We start from the raw sequence: 21,039 nt of genomic DNA on the forward strand, positions 1-21,039 counted from the left end.
TCGCCTGTGGCCCCTTCCTGTTGTGGATGTCAGCGTGCTCGCTTGGCACACCTAATCCTGCTGACATCACTTGGGGTAGAACGTTTTAGATAACACCTCAGACTTTAAAATGGCCTGCTGGGATGATGGAAAAGGTGTGATTAAATGCCTCGTTTGTGGTTGGTGCTCAGTAATCGTTGAAAATTTTGTGATGTAGTAAATATTTTGAATGTTGACTGACTCAGTGCCTTTGCGGGTAAGTTAACAACTGGACTAGCCGGGCTCGATGGCTCAGCCTGTAATCCCAGCAACTTTGAGAGGCTGAGGTGAGTGGATTACCTGAGCCCGCAGGTTCGAGACCTGCCTGGGCAACTTGGTGAGACCTCATCTCTACCATAAATCAAAAATTAGCTGGGCGTGGTAGTGCACACCTGTAGCTCCAGCTACTTGTAAGACTGAGGCGGAAGGATCGTGGGAGCCCAGCAGGTTGAGGCCGTGGTGGCTGGGAGCGGCCACTGCACGCCAGTCTGGGTGACAGAGTGAGACTCCAACTCAAACAAACAAAAATGAGTTAATGAGTCTATTAACAGCCATCTGTAATCAAGACCATCCTTGGGTGAGGTTTTCTCTTACTGATTTTTAAAAAATTAAACCTAGTAAATATAAATAGTGCAGCCTGATTTTCAGGTGTTTCGTGAACACGAGTTTTCAGTATTTATTTCCTGTTACTGGAGTCATGTGTGCTAGTCATTAATTATTTATTTATTTTGAGTTGTGGCCTCACCCTGTCACCCAGGCTGGAGTGCATGGCATGATCACAGCTCACCACAGCCCTGAATTCCAGGGCTCAAGTGATCATTTTACCTCAGCCTCCTGAGTAGTGACTACAGGTGCTTGCCACCATGCCCAGCTAATATTTTGAGTTTTTTGTAGAGGTGAGATTTTACTGTGTTGCCTAGGCTGGCCTCGAACTCCTGGGTTCAAGCAATCCTCCTGCCTCAGTCTCCCAAAGTGCTAGGATTACAGGCATGAGTAACCACATCTGACCAGAGCTGTGAGTAACCACATCTGACCAGAGCTGTGTGTGCTTTTAGACTAGTCTTTGAACCTGCTGTGGACTGTTTGAAATGGTTACTGCAGGTGATTTTGGGGGTTGGGGCTTGGGGTGCAGTGACAGTTCATGTGAGAGAGAGTTGAAGTAAACCTTTAAACGAGAGCTGATCCATAAAATGATATGGCAGTGCTTACCTTTTAACTCTAGTAGGTTTTGTTATGAAGCGTTGCCTGTTGTTTTGCAAACTGCTTTGCTAGTTGTTGTGCTGACTCCATTTTATTTTTGTCTTACTATTTGCTTTATTGATCAAACTAAGAATGGAAGCAAGCAAGTGAATTTGATTTGTTATGATTCTTGTCTTTAATTGGCCCCTGGAAGTAAGGGAGGATACCAGCACATGCTTCTTCCTACAGTCTGCAGCAAGGCTGGTGCCACCAGCCACAGGACTGACCTTGGAGCCCACGGGGGTGACAGAATGTGCCACTGAGGCAGAGGCGTAAGGCGTCTGTCTCCCCAGAGCTCACTCTGCCTGCCTGGAAACACTACTTTAGAACTTTATTAAGAAAGAGCGGCCCGGGCTTGCTCCTGCCCCCGACACACTGGGGTGCTCACATCCTTGTGGGCATGTGAAGAGGAGAACACTTGAGTGTTGAATTAACTGGAGCTTTTCTGCCTCCGGAGACTGTTTCTCTGGGATGAGACCATGGCGTATTAAATACTGATGTGTGCTTCTCAGTCCGGGGGCTCTGAGAACATGTGTGTCTTTGTTTTATCTTACGTGTTCCTTCCTTTGCACCGTGGCCTGTCTCAGGCCCTTCTGTGCTCTTAGCATGAGGCCCCCAGGGAGGTGCTGATGGGGCTCTGGGGTGCTGGAGTGAGACCCCACCTTTAGACCTCTTTCATCTTTCATGGATGGAATTCTCTCATTTTCTTAATGTAAGACACAGATTATGCTTTTGGCTAAGTCTTTAAAGGCCAACTGTAAATGTATTACTACTTGGTATTGATAAACTTTGCTCTTGTTAATCTCTGGTGCTAAGCCATACTGTGTAATTTCATCTGTACAGTATTTTTGTTTCATTATATACTTTCAGAGGAGAAAAGAAAACTGAGTTTAAGTGGCCAGAAATATGCTTTAATGCCATACTGATCTAATAACAGGATCGAAAGTGTGGCCAAGTTTAATTGTAACTCGAGCATGTTTTCTCTTTTATCCACTAGACTTCATGAGGAAATAATTGACTTTTATAACTTCATGTCCCCTTGTCCTGAAGAAGCATCCATGAGAAGAGAGGTGGTGAAACGGATTGAAACTGTGGTTAAAGATCTCTGGCCGACGGCTGATGTGAGTGTTTTTTGTACTTCTGGGCTATACGTCTCCTGCGAGTAAACTTAAGCACCCTGTGATTCTGGTGAGTTCGCTGGGTCCACATAGACCTGTGTTTCTCATTGTCTCAAGGCAGCGGGCTCCAGGAGTGGTTTTGGGAAGGGTGGCATTACCTGGAAGCTTGTTAGAAATGCACATCCCGGGCCCACCCTGTGCCTGCTGCCTGGCACCAGATACCCTGCGGCGGGACCAGCCCTGCGGCGGGACCAGCCCTCTGTACCGTTCTGGTGCATGCTCTAGTGTGAGGGCCGTTGACTGAGGGATTGCCTTTTCTTTTCTTTTTTTGAATGATGTGATTTTTTACTTCAAATTCACTCTAAGGTTAGAAATTTCATCCCCATATCCCACCTTCACTTCCCCGCCCCCACACATGGTTGCATATGACATGTGCTTGTCTTGTAAAACTTGGAAGTATTTCCGTACACACCACTTAACACAGTGAATGTACACGTGTTTAGTGAGATGAGGGGCTGGGCATTGCAGAATGCTTGGGGCAGGCAGCCCAAAACATGCCCTTTGACCCACTTGCTTGCTGCCCTCAGGCTGCCTGTTGTAATCTGTAGCCTTCCCTGCTGAGGACCAGGCTGGCTGCCCGGCTGTGACGGGCACGTGTGCTCTCAGTGGGCAAGGGCGGTGATCAGTTTCCTCTCTTTAATATGATAGATGTTTTGGCTTTGAAATTCAGTGCCCTAGGACAGTGCCTTTCCCTGGGCACCTCAGTTGTGGGTTTAAGAAATTGTTTGTGAGTGGAGGGTTGAAACTCGCTCAGAAAAGTCCTCAACTTTAAGTGGGTATGGAGTGAGGACAATAATTATTTCATTTCTTTTTGTTTTTTTGAGTTTAAAAAAAATCCTTTTGGGAGCATGGTTTAATTTAAAGGGCATTTTCTGGTTGATTGCTGGATTTTTGCCTCCCTTCACCCCCGCTTCCAAGGGTGCGGTGAGGAATCGTGTTTAGTAAGAAGTAATGGAAGTGTGACTGCTTGCATTGTGGTGCACAGTTTAAGACACTCACTCTTTCTTGCAGGTGCAGATATTTGGCAGCTTTAGTACAGGTCTCTATCTTCCAACCAGGTGAGTACCAGACTGTGCTGTGCAGATTAGGGTTGATGCTCATTTGGGAGCGGGGATGATGTCTGCACATGAAGGGCCAGAAGTGGATTCTTTGTAATGAGCCTGAGACTGGAAATGCCAGCGAAGGGAAAACACTGGGAGCACAGAGGAAAAGCTGCAGAAAGTGAAATTTAATGTGGTATCAGAATGAATTCAGTGCTTTGCATTTTTCTTCTCACACTTAAATTGTTGGGTGCAAAAATGCTGAATACTGGACGCGAAGATGAATGAGAGGACCCGGGAAAGTAAATGCAGTAGAAAATGCTTTGCTGATATTTGGGGGTGTGTTTTTGAAAAATTGATCTTATGTTTCAATGAAGATTAAAGCAAAATTCTCAACAGTATTTTCTAAGAACGTATATCGGATAGGAAAATGTCAAACAAGTTGGCATTGTTTTCAATAGTATTTTCTTAAGGACGCTTGATATCCAAATAAATTTGTGTGAGTTTCATCAAAAGTTTATCTTCTTTTAATCACATAGCCTTTGTGTAGAGGCTGAAGAGGCTAGAATCTCAGGATGTGGGGTCTGGTGTTGGTAGGGACAGATGGTCATTGAACAGATTTAAGGTGTTTGGGCATCCCTGGCCCAGCAGGAGAGATCAGGGCAGGGAACACCAGCGGGAGTGGCAAGGCATGGGGCCTCCGCCTTGTGGGAGGGCAGACGTTTCATCTGTGTCCCTTCAGTTACCTGGTGCTCCTGGGATAATCGTCTAACTTTCTTGCTTTCCATCTTACATGACAAGTAAGTCCTCACTTAATTTTGTCAATAGGTTCTTGGAAACTGACTTCACACGAAACCATGAACAGCAGGTTCTTAAACAGTGAATGCCGTTTTGTTACAATGTTGATGAAAAAGAGCCAGTTTTGTTATACATTGTTTTGCCTGAACCACAGTTTCCAAAAGCCTGTCTAGGACCTGCTGGGACAACCTGCTGTAGTTGGTGGTCTGCATTCTACCTCCCCAGGGGTGATAGCTTGATGGGATCATGTCCTAGCCTTTGGAGGAGACACAGGCACCTGTGTCTGGCGCTGTCCTCCACCTGGCTTGTCCCCTTGTGGTGAGTGCCGTAGTGGTTGACAGGCACACTTTCTTCTCCAGTGACATCGATCTGGTGGTGTTTGGCAAATGGGAGCGGCCTCCTTTACAGCTGCTGGAGCAAGCCCTGCGGAAGCACAATGTGGCCGAGCCGTGCTCCATCAAAGTCCTCGACAAAGCTACGGTGAGTGCCAGGCACAGCCTTGCCCATGCATGGGTGCCTCACTAGTGGGCCAACATGCAGTAGTAGCCTGCGTGACCATCTCATGTTGTTTTATGGCAGTTATTGCTGCATTTGTGAAGACTTCTCTACTTCTGGTACAAACATGCCTTTGCATTTTTGTTGTATAGTCATAGTTACCAGCTGAGAGTGCATTTCGTGATGATTTGAACGATTGCAGTTTGTGAACTCATCAAACTGTTCTTGGCACTAAAATGTATGATGGTGTCTACTTGTGTGTAGATGAATAAGGACAGGAGATCAGTGTCTGAAACGAGGTCTGTATGTACATCCAGGTGCTGCTTGTTCTGGAGTGTGAAGCTCAGCAAGCAACTTTGGCATTTTTGATGACCCTTTGCTAATTTGTGTTCAAGAAAGAAAAAATTACTGTTCCTTTTGTCATCATAAAAAAGGTCCCTATGTGAAAGACCTCTTACTCTGGTGAGAAGTTTGAGGGCGAGGCTGTTTCTGCTGCATACTTGGGGTTTATGTCAGTCCAAGATTTGAAGTGGCTTGAGAATGATGAGTTACCTGCCTGCTTGGTGACAATTCTTAGCTCACCTCTGCAATAGGCCAGCCTTTCCTGTCTGAGCTGGTGTTTTAGCCCCGTGAAGTGTGTAACATCCTTGTGGTGTTGGAGGAGATTGCTAGAGCTAGGCTGGGAGCTTCGTCCTGCTTGGTGGTAAAACAGTGAGGGGCAGCCTCGTATTTCCTGTCTCTACTCTGTATCCAGTGCTTTTGACTGGGGCTGCGGGGGAGATGTAAAAAATGATATGACTGAAGAATGAGTGCCCGTGAGGTAGACATCTTGATGAATTTTGATGAGATGCCCACACCTACATCATTGGCATGTGGGCTGGAGAAAGTGGTCCAGCACCCGCTAGCTCCCTCACAGCCCCTGTCCAAGGTGGGATCACCTGCTCTCTTGATGTCTAGCCTCAGAGAGGCACTCTGGCCATTTTCTAAATGGCTTACAGGCCTTTTTGCGCTCAGCCCCCACCTAGTCAGTCTCATTGCAGACACTGCTGTTGTTCACATTTTACAGGCGAGGAAACAGAGGCATGGAGAGGTGAGGTAATTAGGCCAGGCAGGTTAACGGCAGTAGGAGGCAGCTCCTGCCCAGGTTTTCACTGTGGATGTGGGTTCTGGGCCACAAACCCCTATCCCCGCCACTCCTCTGTGTGCCATGGCACTCTAGGCCTCCCAAGGCCCTCCAGCCACTTGTGTGTGTCAGCCCATGGAAACAAGACTGTCTGGACAGCAGCAAGGTGGTTGAGGATATCTGACTGGGTATCACTGTTCAGATGTTCAGGAGCTAGAGAGGTTGTGCCTGGTTGTTCTACGTCCCAGAACATTCTCGGCTAGAGGATGGACAGTTGGATGAATAGCTGTTGCAATAACTGCTTAGTCTTAGTGGCCTCCTTACTGTCACATGTTGGTCACTAAGTGCCTTTTCCTCTATTGCCTCGGGGCCAGTGTAGGCGAAGGATAGCCAGGAGTTGCTCCACCACCTTTGTTCTTTGCATGGATGACAGAGTTGCCCAGGGTAGGCTTCTCTCTGTGTGCATCCTCACCTGGGTGCCCGTGGCCTCCAGAGGCTGGGGCTGAGGCCTGTGTTTAGAGCTGGTCTGTTTGAAACAACAACCTCAAAATAAGTACTGGAACGTTACTACTGAGTTCCAGAATTTGGGGGTTTGTGCTGTGATTGTACAGTGTGTGTGCAGGCATAAGGCAGGAGAGTGCTGGGAGGAAGTCCATGAGTATGAAAATAGCTGCTCCCTAGGCCAGGCTGTCGGGAGGTCTCGGCATTTGAGTGCTTGTCATCTTCTCAAACAGTTTTTGGTGAGTTATTTGGGAAAGTGTTTTTTTCCTGTGCCTTCTTAGAACACACCAGCTGCAGCTTACCCTGCCTGTTGGTCATGGTGGTATCCAGGTGTCTCGGGCCCCCAGGTGTAGTTTTTAAATCCCAGAGTTGGTGTGTCCAAATAAGTGACCCTTGCCTTGACTTTTTCCTAGCATTTAAGCCTTTTCCTAGCCCCTGGTTACTTCGGTGAAGGGGATGCCTCTTTTATCCTTTGATGCTGAAGCAAATAAAACATTGCCTTTTCTTCTGTAGTGGGGGTGGGGTGTGGTCTGGGTGGTTGATTGGGCAGCTTCTGTGAGGCTGGTTCTGAGTTGGTGGTGATGTTTCTTGTTGGTGAGAGTTTTCCAAAATAGCCTTTTATTTGATTTTTTTTTTAAGTAGAGTTGTCTCAAAGAATGAAAACCCAAGGTAGACTTCTTTGGAGAAACAATACTGGTACAAAATATATTTTTAAAAATGACTTTGAATTCACTTTGAATGTTTTCGAAAATGCTACCAAACACAAGTGGGGGCCAAGCACCACCCCCCCCTGCAGGCATGTGGGATGCTGTGGCAGCAGCCGGCTCCTCCTTCAGGTGGGCATGGGGGTGTGGGCCTTCCTGCCTCGGTCACCTGTCCCCTTTGGCTCCTTCCCCCTTTTTTTGACACAGGGCTTTTGGGTTGGGGTGGAGTGCAGGCTCTAGTGTGTGAGAGGCTAGGGCCTGGGGTCGTCCTGGGGTTCCAGGGACTACTGAGGTTGATGTCTGGCCCCCTTAAAGAAGCTTCTCATCTTTAAAACCCAGGGTTCATGATCACTAGGCCCCTTTTGTAAGGAAAACCCCCAAACCTGTCTGCAGCTTTGGCAGCATTTTGATGCCTGACCTGGAGAATGTTGCATATAAAAGCACTTTTTCTTTTTTCAGGTACCAATAATAAAGCTCACAGATCAGGAGACTGAAGTTAAAGTCGACATCAGCTTTAACATGGAGACTGGCGTCCGGGCAGCAGAGTTCATCAAGAATTACATGAAGGTACTGTCATGGGCATGTTGGCGCAGTGCAGTGAGGGACTTGAGGTCTTTCTTGTACTAGGTATTATTTTTCTTACAGATGGTAACAGCTTTGAACTGAATGTAGGAGTCTTTAATAATATAGACTGCACATGTAAATTATTTATCCTACTACGGTATTATTTCTAGAGAAATCACATGGCTGTTTTTCAGATTTGCTTTTCTCAAGTAGTCATTTCATCACGTTGAGAATTATGTTAGAGAGCACTGTTAAGCTGGTCTTTGCAGTTATGACGGAGAGACTTTGCATCTTGCTCAGTGTGCCTTGTTTGCCAGTTCAGTCCAGGGGTCCTTAGGAAGTTGATCAGTCCTGATGTGGTTTAGATTTGTTCACTTTGGGTGGTCTCAGGGCCTGAGGAGGGGATGAGAGACTCGGTTGAGCTGATATAACGCAGACTCTGACCAGGTGCATGGTCTGGTGAACCAGGTGGTCTTGACCTCCTGTTGCCATAGAAGCCGTGGAGTCCTTAACAGGCAGACCCACCCCTGAAGTCTGGTCCTGGTTCGGCCCATATTTTCAAGGGCTGTGCCCTTCAGGTTCCCATGTCCTCTGTTGACATCTGGTCTGGAGGGTGTCTCCCCACTGCTCTGCCCTTCCTTGTCCTCCTCACCTGCTTTGCCAGCACAGAAGGGCTGTCAGTTGCCCTGCTTAGCAAGCCATGATGATGCTCAGATGAGTGCATCATGTCTTCCCAAGTTCCTTTGTGCCTGTAGAGTGTTCGTGCTGGCCTCCCCTGCTGAATCATAACCTTGACAGGGCTCTCTGTCTGGATTTCATAAACCCCTCAGGAAGTGAATTTTTAGGCCCCCTAAAGTTTGAGAGGGATTGGCTTCGGGCCTTCAGGTGGTCAAGGAGGTCAATTAAGCGTTCTACCATGTGAAGTTTGATATGTTAAATGTCTTTAAAAGTATATTAACCAGTATATTTTTCTCTTTTGGAATTTACAGAAATATTCATTGCTGCCTTACTTGATTTTAGTATTGAAACAGTTCCTTCTGCAGAGGGACCTGAATGAAGTTTTTACAGGTGGAATTAGCTCATACAGCCTAATTTTAATGGCCATTAGCTTTCTACAGGTACGTATGCTTTCTCTCTGGAGAATGTGCCCATGAAGATGAATATCAGAGTAGATTCTTGATGTTCCAACCAATTGTTTCATGGATTTCTATTCTCCTTTCAGAATTTTGTTCTTACTTGGTAGAGGTTGACTTCTGATTTTTAGAATAAAACCCTTTTTTGATCAAGGCTCCTTTCCCATGGCTCCTATAGCTTGTTTTTGTAGCTGGTTTAGCTGTTAGAGTGGGCTGCTCATTTGGTTCTGTGGGCCCAGAGCATGTTAGTCTCAGCTCGAGAAAACTCTCCTTATATTTAGAAACATTCATTTCTTGGATAATACACATTTCTTGGTGCTTGTCTGTGATTTACATTGAAAAAAAATACGTATCTCAGAATGAAGTTGGGTGCCATTTATGAGGAAAGAATCGAAAAGAGAGCCTTCTTAGATTGATGAAAAATCAACATTTTTGTTTTAAGTTACATATAATCCTCATTTGTTGAATAATGTAATAGAAAATCTATCAGTAGAAAACCTGTCTGTTAAATGCTGTGGTGTATCAATAAGCAATACTTAGACTTTTTAAACATATAGAATAGTTTGTATGTTCATGGAAACAGTAATTTTATATTATTATTTTTTTTGAGTTGGAGTCTCACTCCGAGTTGGAGTCTCACTCACTTCAGCCCAGGCTGAAGTGCAGTGGCATACTCACTGCCATCCCAGTGTTGATTTGTTGGGCTCCAGCGATCCTTCCACCTCAGCCTTCCATGTAGCCGGGACTGTAGGCACGTTACCATGCCTGGCTAATTTTTGATGTATTGTAGAGATGAGGTTTCGCCAAGTTGCCTGGGCTGGTCTCTAACCAGCGGGCTCAGGCAGTCTACTCACCTCATCCTCCCAAAGTGCTGGGATGACAGGCTGAGCCACCGAGCCCAGCCGAAACAGTAATTATTCTATTTACATTTTCTTGAATGACAAATTCTCTTTTCCTTATGAAATCTTGCTTGTATATTTTAGCTGTACAACTATATTCCTCCACATTTACCATTAGTTTTGTGTTTGTGGTTGTGCTTAGTGAGGGTTTTTATATCCAGAATTTTATCATTTTTCATTATTATTGCTGATAGTAGAACTAATGTTTACGCACCACTTGTAATTATTGTGACTTCCTTGGCATGTCTTTGCAGAGTGCTCTAATAGTGAAAATGGAATTCCAGGTCTGTTGTCTTTTTCTTTTTTTTGAGTCAGGTTCTCACACTTTTGACCAGGCTGGAGTGCAGTGGCATGATCACAGCTCACTGCAGCCTCAACTCCCTGGGCTCAGGTGATCCTTCTGCTTCAGCCTCCCTCTAGCTGGGACTGCAGGGGCACACCATCATGTTGGCTAATCTTTTAAAATTTTTCTATAGAGATGAGGTCTCGCCATGTTGACCAGGCTGGTCTTGAACTCCTGGGCTCAGTGATCCTTCCGCCTTGTCCTCCCAAAGCATTGGGATTACAGGTGTGAGCCACCCCACCCGGTCCCAGGTCTGTTTTCTGACAGTTTTAATCGTATCATCTTGGGCTCCACTTTGCCCTCTGTGACGGGAACCTACAACTGTTCTTCCATAGTTTTTGGACATTGTTTTGAGCCTTCTGTTCTTTACTTATTTATCCTTTTACTCCAACTTGAACCGCCCCCATGGCCTTGTCATAGCAACACCTAGTCCTTACTTGGACCATGCATGTGCCGTGTGCTGGGCCTGGGCCCTGTGCCTCCTCCTGCCCTCTCAGGTCCTTACAGCAATCCTGTGACCTTAGAGGAGACGACATCAGCATGAGTAGGATTGCTGTGTCCATTCATGTCCCTGCTTCTGTGTGTGTGGCCTCTGAGTACATTTCTCAAGTGGGCCTGACCTGGTTCTAGGCAGGTTCTTGGATGTTTGATTTTTGGCTAAAAGACAAGGAAGGAGTAAGGAAGGGAAGAAAGGTGAACCCAAAATAAGAGTGCACCACTTGAATGGTGGAATATGCAAATGAGACCTCAGAAACCTGAATTCTTCTGACCCTAAGAACCCTTGGAGGCCTTAGGAGGTGGATTCTGTTGTGGAAGTCTCTGTTGTAAATGTTTGCAGTCGTTGTTTCTCCCTTCATTCTCTTGGCCTTCAAGACCTTCATTCTCTTGACCTTGGCCATCAGTTTCTAGATTAATGCTGACTGGTAGAATTTTCTGTGCAAGTGACAGTACCTTCCATCCCTGCAGTTACAGCAAGGTGGCCACGAGCCACACGTGTCTTGAGCACTTGCAGTACACCTGGTGAGAGCTACAAACTGAGTTTTTAATTACTTTGTTTTCATTTGAGTAGGAACAGTCACGTGGGGGCAGTGCATAGTCACTTGTGGACACTGAGAACTGAGTCTGAAATCAGTGGCCCTCAGGAGGTGCTGTGGACAGTGATTCTGTTCAGAGTAAACTCTGGCACCTGCATGCATAAGGTGTGGCAGTGAACCAAACTTGGGCTGACCTGTGTGACAGGCAGGGTGGAAGCTCGCTGGAAATAGCAGGACACAGCACCGGCTGCCGTGCACAGTGAAAGTGAATGGTTCCATCATCTGGTTCTGTGTGGTGCCGTGATCCTGCTTGATCTAATACTGCCCCCTGTTGGTAGTTTTCAGAATGATGTGATTCAGGTGACTGGAAGAAGCTGCGGTTGTATCCACCGCCCAGGTGAATCGGTGGTGCAGCATGCAGGTGTGAGTTTCTTTAACAGCCTGGCAGCTGTGGGTCATCAGATGCCTGTATTTCTTGGAGGTTGCCGTGTGGATCGCCAGTTTCAAAATTAAAGTGTAAGAACATTTGGATGAGGACGCCTGTTTTGAACACTCCTCATAGGCAGAGGTTGTTAGGTGCTGTTAGAGCCCTTTGCTGCTGCGTGTCCTTGTGGGGCTGGCGAGTGACTGTGGGGTGCTCAGTGAGGTGTCCTCTCAGACTGCTGGACAGCAGACTTCGTCACATGCCATTTTCAGAATGTGACTCGAATCTGTACCAATTTTGGGTGCATTGTTTTTACAGTTACATCCAAGAATCGATGCCCGGAGAGCTGATGAAAACCTTGGGATGCTTCTTGTAGAGTTTTTTGAACTGTATGGAAGGAATTTTAATTACTTGAAAACTGGTATTAGAATAAAAGAAGGAGGTGCCTATATCGCCAAAGAAGAGATCATGAAAGCCATGACCAGTGGGTACAGACCATCGATGCTGTGCATTGAGGACCCCCTGCTACCAGGTAAGGATGTCCCACTCTGCTCTGCTGGGAGCCAGGCTGGCCTTGTGGGTGCTGCCAACGGGAGAGGCCTGTTGGGGCCCTGAAGCCTGGGGCAGTTCATTTGCTCCTGATGCTAGTTCCTCCTGTACTGACAGATTAATGGTGACATTTCAGAATGCCCTATTTAATGCTTCTAATTAACTTCCTGTCCTCTAAACTTAATACATTCTGCCATCAACCAGAATTAAGAAAAATAATTTTTTTCTGATTACAAAAATGTTACATATTCACCATGAGCCATTCACTTCCCAGAATATGTAGCACAAAAAAAGATGCCAAAATCTCCTCCCTTTTGGACCTGTACTTCTCCAGGTTTTTTCTGTGTGGATATTAGTATTCATTACTGCTATCTTATTAAGCAGCATCCCACAACACAAACAAATTTGCAGCTAACAACTCTGCTTGTGGGGTATGACAGGGCTTCAGTGCTGTGAGTCTGCTTCCAGGAAATTTGTATGAGAAGACGAGAAACAATCTGGGCAGTAGCTCAACACCTGGGAGGGTTGGACAGCCGGCCACCTTTCTGTTGCAGGGAATGATGTTGGCCGGAGCTCCTATGGCGCCATGCAGGTGAAACAGGTGTTTGACTACGCCTACATTGTTCTCAGCCATGCCGTGTCACCGCTTGCGAGGTCCTATCCAAACAGAGACTCGGAAAGGTAACAGATGTTGTGTGTCTGTGGAGTGACAGTTATACTTTTCCCATGTCATTGTCTTCCATGAAATTTATTGAGGGGTGTGCTGTCATATTTCAGTAGAACTTGTTTTTGTGGCTGTCCTCTGCAGTCCAGAGTTGAACATTCTTATCCGGGGAGTCAGCATTTTCTCCAGGGTATTTTTTTGGTGGGGGAGGGGGCGATTTTTGGCTTTTTCTCCAGGCAGTCTTCAGCACAGTTGGCTTCCAAGTGATTGTGTCTGAGCTCTGCCCGCTTCTCTCGTGTACAGCTGTCCTTGATACTGAGTCTCCAGATCATGATGTTGTATGTGTGTATGTGGGCAGGGGGAGGTTCTGAGCCTGAGGTGGGAAGGAGAAGACTGCGCTCGAGGGTGGGAGCAGAGGCAGTGCCGTTAGTTCTGTTCCTGGGGGGGGCAGTGTGATGGGACCAGCAGGTCCCAAGGCTCGCAGCAGTCTGTCTGTGCTGGTGGCAGAGGAGGTCCCCAAGTTCCAGGCACTCCGTGTTCCCAGGCGCAGCTCCGGGCACTGTGGCGGTGCTCGTGGTGACTGTGTTCTCCTGCACTGTGAGAACTGGAGATGCCAGCACTTGCATGGCCAGGCCGGCTGCCTCCCCTACTTAAGGACAGAATTTGAACAGTCTCCTGAGGTGGATATAGGTTCAGGGGCTTCTGCATAAGGGAAGCCACTTTCTGTACCATGGTCTCAGGGTGCACTTGAGCTTAAATATCAGAAGTCACAGATTTTGGGGGGTTTTTGTTTGCTTTTGAGTTGGGGTCTCACTCTGTTGCCCAGACTGGAGTGCAGTGGTGTGATCATGACTCACTGCAGCCTCGAACTCCTGGGCTGAGGCAGTTCTTCCACCTCAGCCTCCCGAGTAGCTGAAACTACAAGTGTGCACCACCAGGCCTGACTGATTTTCTTATTTTTATTTTTGGAGTGATGAGGTCCTACTGTGTTGCCCAGGCTGGTCCAAAGTGCTGGCATTACAGACCTGAGCTGCGGCACCTGGCTGGTCACAGGCATTTTGTTGAAGTGTTCTAGCTCTTGGCTGTCTTTCACTTAGCAAGATGATGCGTTGTCGTAAGTATCAAGTAGCTCCTCACTTGAGTTGTGCCGCTCTGACTCCAGTTGTGTTCCTCTGCAGTACTTTAGGAAGAATCATCAAAGTAACTCAGGAAGTGATCGACTACCGGAGGTGGATCAAAGAGAAGTGGGGCGGTAAAGCCCACCCAGTGCCGGGGCTTGGTAAGAGGCCGACTTGGTCGTGTTCGCTGTGTGCATCCGATGTGTAGTACACACTGTCTCTTTGTTCTTTAATTGCCACTTATCCAAACTAAGACAGTAGCTAGCTTTTCTGAAAGTATTAATTAAAAGCTAAAGCCCTCGAGCAGCCCTGTTAGCATGTCACATGTGCAGTTTTAGGGTCTCTAGGGCTGTGTCAAAATTATGAAGAGAAGCAGGGGAAGTTAATTTAAATAATATATTTTATTCAACCTAACTCAGAATATTAACATTTTAACATGTAATCAACATACAAAGTTATTGATCTTTTGTAGCCGTTTTTTAAATAGGAAGTCTTTGAAATCCAGTGTGTGTTTATACTTTTTGCACATCCTAATTTGGATGCTAAACTTTGTCAGAAGTACTTGACCTGTACTTACATTTTGTTAAATTTACAACTGAAGATGATTTACTTTTTTATTTTTGCTTTTTGAGTCAGAGTCTCATTGTCACCCAGTCTGGAGTACAGTGGCACACTCATGGCCACTGCATCCTTGAGTTTCTGGAACAACCAGTGTGTGCCTCCATGCCTGGCTAATTTTTTTTGATTTATTGTAGAGACAAGGTCTTGCCAAGTTGCCCAGGCTGGTCTCAAATCCCCAAACTGAGGCAGTCCTCTCACCTCCGCCTCCCAAAGTGCTGGGTGATGACACGCGTGAGCCACCGTGCCCAGCTAGCTGAAGATGATTTACGTACCTAAGCTGTTACAACATACTTAATAATTTCCAATAACTGAATATACTTTTAAAAATTAAATTAATTAAAATTAAACAAAATTTAATGTACAGTGTGTCAGTCACATCAGCAGCAATGCTGTGAATGACAGCTTCCCACAGGCTCTACGCCTGCACTGCCTGGCTGTCAAGATACTAAGGCTTTGCTTTCCCTCCACAGACAACAGAATCAAGATCAAGGAGCGAATAACCACGTGCAGTGGGGAGCAGGCCCAGAACCGCGAGTCCGAGTCACCCTACGGCCAGCGCCTGGCGTTGTCCCTCTCCAGTCCCCAGCTCCTGTCCTCGGGCTCATCTGCCTCTTCCGTGTCTTCTCTTTCTGGAAGTGACGTTGTGAGTGTGCCCTGTCTGCCACCTTGTGTGTCTGTCAGGTGGTTTGCTTTTCTGGTAAATGCCCATCGTGGCGACTTAGAGTCTGTCTCCCCGTTAGTTGTGATCATGTTTTGTTTTGTGGGTTGGGAGGAGACCCAGAGTCTGCACCGGGTGGTCCCTCAAATGAACCTTGGGATTCCTGGCCTTCGTTGCCTGTGTGGCCTGCTGAGAGCATAATCCTGTTCACAGTGGAACTATGGTGGACTTGCTTGTAGTTTTTTTAAAAACCCATTTGGAGATTTAAAAAAATCTAAGTTCAGATGCCTCTCCTGTAGTTCCTTTAACATTCTTTTCCAGTGTTGAAACTCCCTGGAGGAAGTCCAAATAGCTCTGGGCTGCCTGTTGTTCAGGAGTCAGGCTTACTAACAATCTTCCGTAGCTAGCCCCCGACACAGGTGTTCCCTTTGTAGCTTTAAGGAGGCAGTGCACCTCCGGTATAGCTGCTCTTGTTATGTTTTGTGCTGGGTTCAAGGATTCGGACACGCCGCCCTGCACGACGCCCAGCGTCTACCAGTTCAGTCTACAAGCTCCCACTCCCCTGATGGCCAGCCTGCCTACCGCCTTGCCCATGCCCAGTGGCAAACCTCAGTCCACCACTTCCAGAACACTGATCATGACAACCAACAATCAGGTATGTGGCCCCTTGGTGCCCTTCCTGGTGACAGCCCCAGGAGCAGCAGCTGAGCTGTGAATGCCCTGGAGGAGATGGTGATACTTTTTAATTAGATGAACCTTTGGGTCTTTGGAGGATTAGCCACTTCAGTCTTGTTATAGGAAACTCTCTTCTTTGTGGATTGGTAGCATGTAACTCTTGTTCTATAAAAGACTGTCTTTCCCACTGTGTATGGTTTTAGTAGTGAGGCGATTATTGGTTCTTGAGAACTGCAAGGACTTTTGACAGGGGCCAAGTCGCCTTTCTGCAAGGGACCTCACTGCCCAGTGTGAGACTGCTGTCCTGGGTTGTTGTCTCAGCGGGGTCTGCTGTTGTCCACTCCACCGGTTCCTGGCAGCCATGGACACTTGGTCCTATTTCCCTCTCAGAATCTCAGTGTTTAGACTTCTAAAAACTTTTAGTATGAACTTTGTTTTCAAGTAATTAATTAGACATCATTTTTAGGGCTTTTACTGCCGCACATGAACTTGCTTGTCTTGTTATAGCTGTCACATTGGCCTTGACATCCTTGGCTGAGTCACAGAGGTGTTTTTTTTTAACCTCAGGCCTAGGCTTCCCCGAGAGTTGAGTATAGCCACTGAGCCGCAGGGTCTGAGTGATGGTTGTTATCCTGAGGACTAATTTTTGAGTCATTGTTTGGTCTTCAGTGAGACCAAACTGAAGACTGTACGACTTGGATCATTGGGCATACTTTATGTTGTAGTGGCTATATCAGAATTTCCAATTCACAGCAAAACATGGTCAGGATATAGTAAAACACAATCTACCACTCTGTTGAGCCCGTGTCAGTAGGGCTGTTGACACACAGCCCCTGCCCCTTTGTGGCGCTCAGCTTTAGGACTTGCTGGTCTGACTCGGTTGGTTTGTTACCTATGGATGTCTCTGTCGTTTTGTTCCTAGACCAGGTTTACTATACCTCCACCGACCCTAGGGGTTGCCCCTGTTCCTTGCAGACAAGCTGGCGTCGAAGGAACTGCGTCTTTGAAAGCCGTCCACCACATGTCTTCCCCGGCCATCCCCGCGGCCTCTCCCAACCCGCTGTCGAGCCCTCACCTGTATCATAAGGTACGTATGACTCAGTCCCGGCCACCGTCCATGAAACTGCCATGTGAGGGTGGTGATGAGCCTTTTCCTCTCTGCAGAGAATTCCAGAGAGGTCATTTGGAAAGGGAATCTGCTTTCTGGTCATTCATCTTCATGTTTGCTTTCCTAAGCATCTCATTCGTCTGTTGAACTGAAGTTTGCAATAAGCAAGATTCAGAATGAAATTATTTTGTTTTTCCATTTATTTGTTAAATTAGTTTATGTGCTAAGCGAATTTGGATTTAGCAAGTCTTGCCACAAAGTCCTGTGTGCTCCTGGTTCCCATCTGGCTTTGTCCCTGCCCTGGGTAGAGGGCACCAAGGTGGTAGTGGGCAGAGCCATGTGCTGGGCCAGGCAGGCCTCAGCAGACCCTGGTAATGCCTCATCCCTGCCCTCGGTGCCTTCTGAGTCCAGCTCTAGTGCACCAGATGCCACGTGGATCGAGACTCAGGTCCCTGTCAAGGCCTTGAGCTTTTTTTTTTTTTTTTTTTAGTTGGAGTCTCAATCTGTCGCCCAGACTGGAGTGCAGTGGCCGCTCCCGGCCACCGCAGCCTCGACCTGCTGGGCTCTGGCGATCCTTCCGCCTCAGCCTTCTAAGTAGCCGCCTCAGCATGCGCTACCATGCCCAGCTGATTTTTTTGATTTATTGTAGAGATGAGGTCTCGCTGCCCAGCCAGGTCTCGAACCCGTGGGCTCAGGCAGCCTTGAGCTTTTTAAGCTTGCAGGGCTATGGCAAGGGGCTTCCAGGGCAGCACCATGGTGTCTTTCGTCCCCTGGGCTCTGGTGATGTCTGCCGCATTGGTGATGCCTGCCGCGTTGTTAGTGTCCACGCCTGGTGCCCCAGTCGATTCCTCTCTTGCTTGTCTAAGCTTATTTTGCCAGAACAGGTTTTATTCTTGAGACTTGGCTCCTTGGCCCTGTATCATTCATTTCTGGCTACTTTTTTATGTAAGAGTTGAGTAGTGGGATGTTTCTTTCTTGGGTTTACCGCCCTCTTGCACTGACCACTCTGACCTGACTGAGGCATCGGAGGAGACAGCCTCGTGAGAAGGCAACCTTCACTTGCCTTTTGCCTTTCTTTCCTCAGCTACTCCTGCTGCTGTTTTGCTCTGAAGTCTTCCTGAAGCTGCTTGTGTTTTTCATGGGCTGCTTTGCCTGGGAACTTGGTGGTACAGGGCCGGGTTTGGGGGCAGCCTGAGCATAGGCCACTGCAGGTAGAGATGGACAGGCCGCCGAGAGCTAGAGTGCCAGGCCCACGATGCCTGTGACTCCCTCACGCCACTGAGGGTCACGGTGGGGGTAGGAGAGTGAGAGGGACTTCTTATTGCTGTGACTGGACAGCCCAGCTTGGACACGAGACTTTTGTTTGATCCTGGCCCATGCTGAGCGTGGGTGAGTCTCTGAGTGGGAAGCACGCTGCTTGTCTCCCATGCGAGAGTTCTGAAGTGCAGGCATGCAGGTTTCCACCATCCCTCTGCTTCCCGGACCATGGACGCTGGAGTGTGTGATGCTGAGCAGGCATGTGGGTGTCACGTGGCAGCTGCACGCACTCCTGTCTGGCTTCTCACTTTCTGCCCACGGGGCAGATGTGGTCTGTGGCCTTTGAACTCGGTTTGTTGGGCGTCACGCCGGGTACCTGCATGCGGCTCCCTCACCGTGTCCCTCTTGCTCTCTCCAGCAGCACAATGGCATGAAACTGTCCATGAAGGGCTCTCACGGCCACACCCAGGGCGGCGGCTACAGCTCTGTGGGCAGCGGTGGCGTACGGCCCCCTGTGGGCAACCGGGGGCACCACCAGTACAACCGCACCGGCTGGCGGAGGAAAAAACACACACACACGAGGGACAGCCTGCCCGTGAGTCTCAGCAGATAATGACCCCGGCTGCGCTGGCCTCCCCGCACCCTCCGCAGACTGCCCAGCGGCCTCGGGCACCGGCAGGGGAACCGAGACCAACACCCAGTGCGCCAGCCCGGGCCGCGGCCACTGCTGCTGATCACTCTGCATGTTTCTCTGTGTGGTGGTCGCGTCCATCCTAAAGAACAGCTCGTTGTGTTCATCTGTGAAGCCTTATTAAACGTGGACGTTGTTTCTGCCTTCCCAGGATTCGTCATTCAGTGCCGAAGCAGGTCGGGCTCAGGAGCTGCAGGGACGTGGACACACGCTTGCGGTCTTGCAGTAGCCGCGCTGTCCCCTAGCGGTTTGGTGTTCTCATTTCACGTCTGTTGCAGCGGCAGCGGAGACAGCCCCGCGTGTGCATCTTTCCTCCAGGATGGGCTTGGGAGGTCATCGTTTTACTGCCCTCACATTTTGTTTGAAACTTCAGGACTGTTTTTCTATGTAAATATTGAAAACTTATGATTTGTGCAATAACTCAGATATTTTTTATTTAATTTCATATTTCACATAAGTTATATTTAAGGGAGGAGGGAATTTTTTTTAAACAAGTGTAGATCCTTTCCCGAGTTGCATTTTCTAAGTTGGGTTCATCGTGTTGGCTGGTTGTCTGATGAGCATCGTTACAAACACCGTGATGAGGGGCTTGGGGTTTTATGTGGATGTCTTTTCTTTCGGTCAGATGTGAGTGGGGGTCCTGAGTGGCCCTGATGGCTCCCAAGGGGCTCATCACAGAGCCTCAGACAGCTCCCGCCACGGGCCTCAGCCATTGTCTTGCTCTGACCACCGAGTTTTAATGTTTTGGTTTTGGTTCTTTTAAACTAGACAACAAATCCAGCATTTTAAGTGCCAGAAGTATAACTTTCTAAGGGGAGAAAAGGTTGTCACATTATAAAATCTGAAAACATTGTGAACTTGGCAACAACACTTCAGTGAGTTTTAGTAACATAGCCTGTAATGATGGGTCTGGAAGATCATTACGGACCGTGGTACCCAGTTTTAGGAATGTGGAGAAAGGAATTATGTTGATTCCGTGGAGGAATCTGTAGCAGTATGCATTCGTTCTGTTAAGAGCAACCATAGGAGACGTGCTTCAGCCGCCCAGTGCGCCGGGGAGTGTCTGACGTGTCGCAGGAGAGCACAGCCCAGCGTGGGCCGGGAGCACTGGCCGACGCCGGAAGCATACAGGTATACTATGCAAGTGTATTCTGCCACAACCACCACCGTCTTTGTTACCTTTTTTTGAACAAGAATATGTCCATCCTGCCTGCCCTGAGTTTCCGGAGCACCGCAGTGGTCCTGGGAGTTGGCTGTGCCCTGCGGGCCATCTGACTTCCTGCTTTTACAGGGGGCTCCGACCCCGCCAAACACTACAGGTGGGTTGGTCTTTGAGGCCCACTAGTGGAGAGTATGGGGATGGGAGCGTGTCACCATGACGCCTTCTGGTGTGCCTGCAGCCAGGGGAGCCGTGGGCTGGCGTCGGAACGTGGCGGCCCCCAGCCAGGAGGAGGGTCTGCGGCCTGCCCTTCTGAGCAGCACCAGCCCCTCCTGCTGCAGGAGCTGCCGACTCCCGCCGCAGGCGCTCTCGGAGGCACCCAGAGTCGTAGCACGTTGTGTCTGCAGTTCTCGGTGACCGGAAGTTATCAAAAATATTTAAAAATATTTAAATTGTGAACCTATTGATAAAGAATATTTATAAACACTGAACCATAGGCCTGTACTAATCTCTACACATTAGCAATATTGACTGTAAACCTACATTAAGGAAACCACCGCGGGAGCGTCCCATGGGGTGTGCATTTTAAAGCTCAGTCATAGACGCAGGTACCATGTTCCATTTCCGTCATGGTGAACCAAATGAATTGGCCTGGCTACCACTGTGGTCGCGTGCTACAGGTTTGACAAAAAGATATCATGTTTCGATTTTTTTTCTGTGTGGACAGCAATGTGAAAGCTAAAATTGACATATTTTTATGTAAAGTTTTTCTATTCTTTGATTTTTAATAAACTTTGGAAACCAGTTTGGTGTTCGAGTTATGCTTTCCTTTCAAGTGGAAGGGTGGCATCCACATCTTGAGTTTGAATTTCTGAATTAGGATGGTGCTTTAACCAGTCATTTGCTCTAAGTAGGGTTTCAAAAAAGGCGGCTGCCAGCCTTGTAAGGAAAGTTATGGGCGGGCGATTATGTTGTCTTTGTTCATTAAGTCGGGCTGAGGCTCCAGACTTTATACAGGCAGGTCCCACTCCCTCTCTCACGTTGTG

General features: G+C 47.8%; 1 protein-coding gene across 2 annotated transcripts; it reads left to right on the plus strand.

Annotated features, from left to right (window-relative positions):
- Positions 1 to 2,257: 2,257 nt before the first annotated feature.
- On the plus strand, positions 2,258 to 20,798 carry PAPD7 (poly(A) RNA polymerase D7, non-canonical). 2 transcript variants are annotated; one of them, XM_008066463.1, is made up of 12 exons: positions 2,258 to 2,378; positions 3,447 to 3,493; positions 4,633 to 4,753; positions 7,556 to 7,663; positions 8,650 to 8,778; positions 11,812 to 12,025; positions 12,597 to 12,723; positions 13,885 to 13,985; positions 14,916 to 15,088; positions 15,600 to 15,758; positions 16,701 to 16,865; positions 18,562 to 20,798. In XM_008066463.1, exons 1-12 carry the CDS (start codon positions 2,289 to 2,291, stop codon positions 18,754 to 18,756), a joined length of 1,629 nt encoding a protein of 542 aa, XP_008064654.1. In that variant the 5' UTR covers positions 2,258 to 2,288; the 3' UTR covers positions 18,757 to 20,798. The 2 variants fall into 2 exon arrangements, with proteins under 2 accessions (XP_008064654.1, XP_008064655.1); XM_008066464.2 differs by having other exon boundaries at positions 2,260 to 2,378; positions 18,565 to 20,798.
- The last annotated feature ends 241 nt before the right edge of the window (positions 20,799 to 21,039 follow it).

Source organism: Carlito syrichta, unplaced genomic scaffold, assembly GCF_000164805.1.
Source record: "Carlito syrichta isolate Samal-C Ts95f unplaced genomic scaffold, Tarsius_syrichta-2.0.1 Scaffold308941, whole genome shotgun sequence".
NCBI lineage: Eukaryota > Metazoa > Chordata > Mammalia > Primates > Tarsiidae > Carlito > Carlito syrichta.

Excerpts from the sequence above, each read along its gene's own strand:
- PAPD7 (XM_008066463.1), top strand. The coding sequence starts at position 2,289 with ATGTCCCCTTGTCCTGAAGAAGCATCCATGAGAAGAGAGGTGGTGAAA. Across the intron at positions 8,779-11,811 it reads TGGCCATTAGCTTTCTACAG|TTACATCCAAGAATCGATGC; the intron begins GTACGTATGCTT and ends TTGTTTTTACAG. Across the intron at positions 12,724-13,884 it reads CCAAACAGAGACTCGGAAAG|TACTTTAGGAAGAATCATCA; the intron begins GTAACAGATGTT and ends GTTCCTCTGCAG.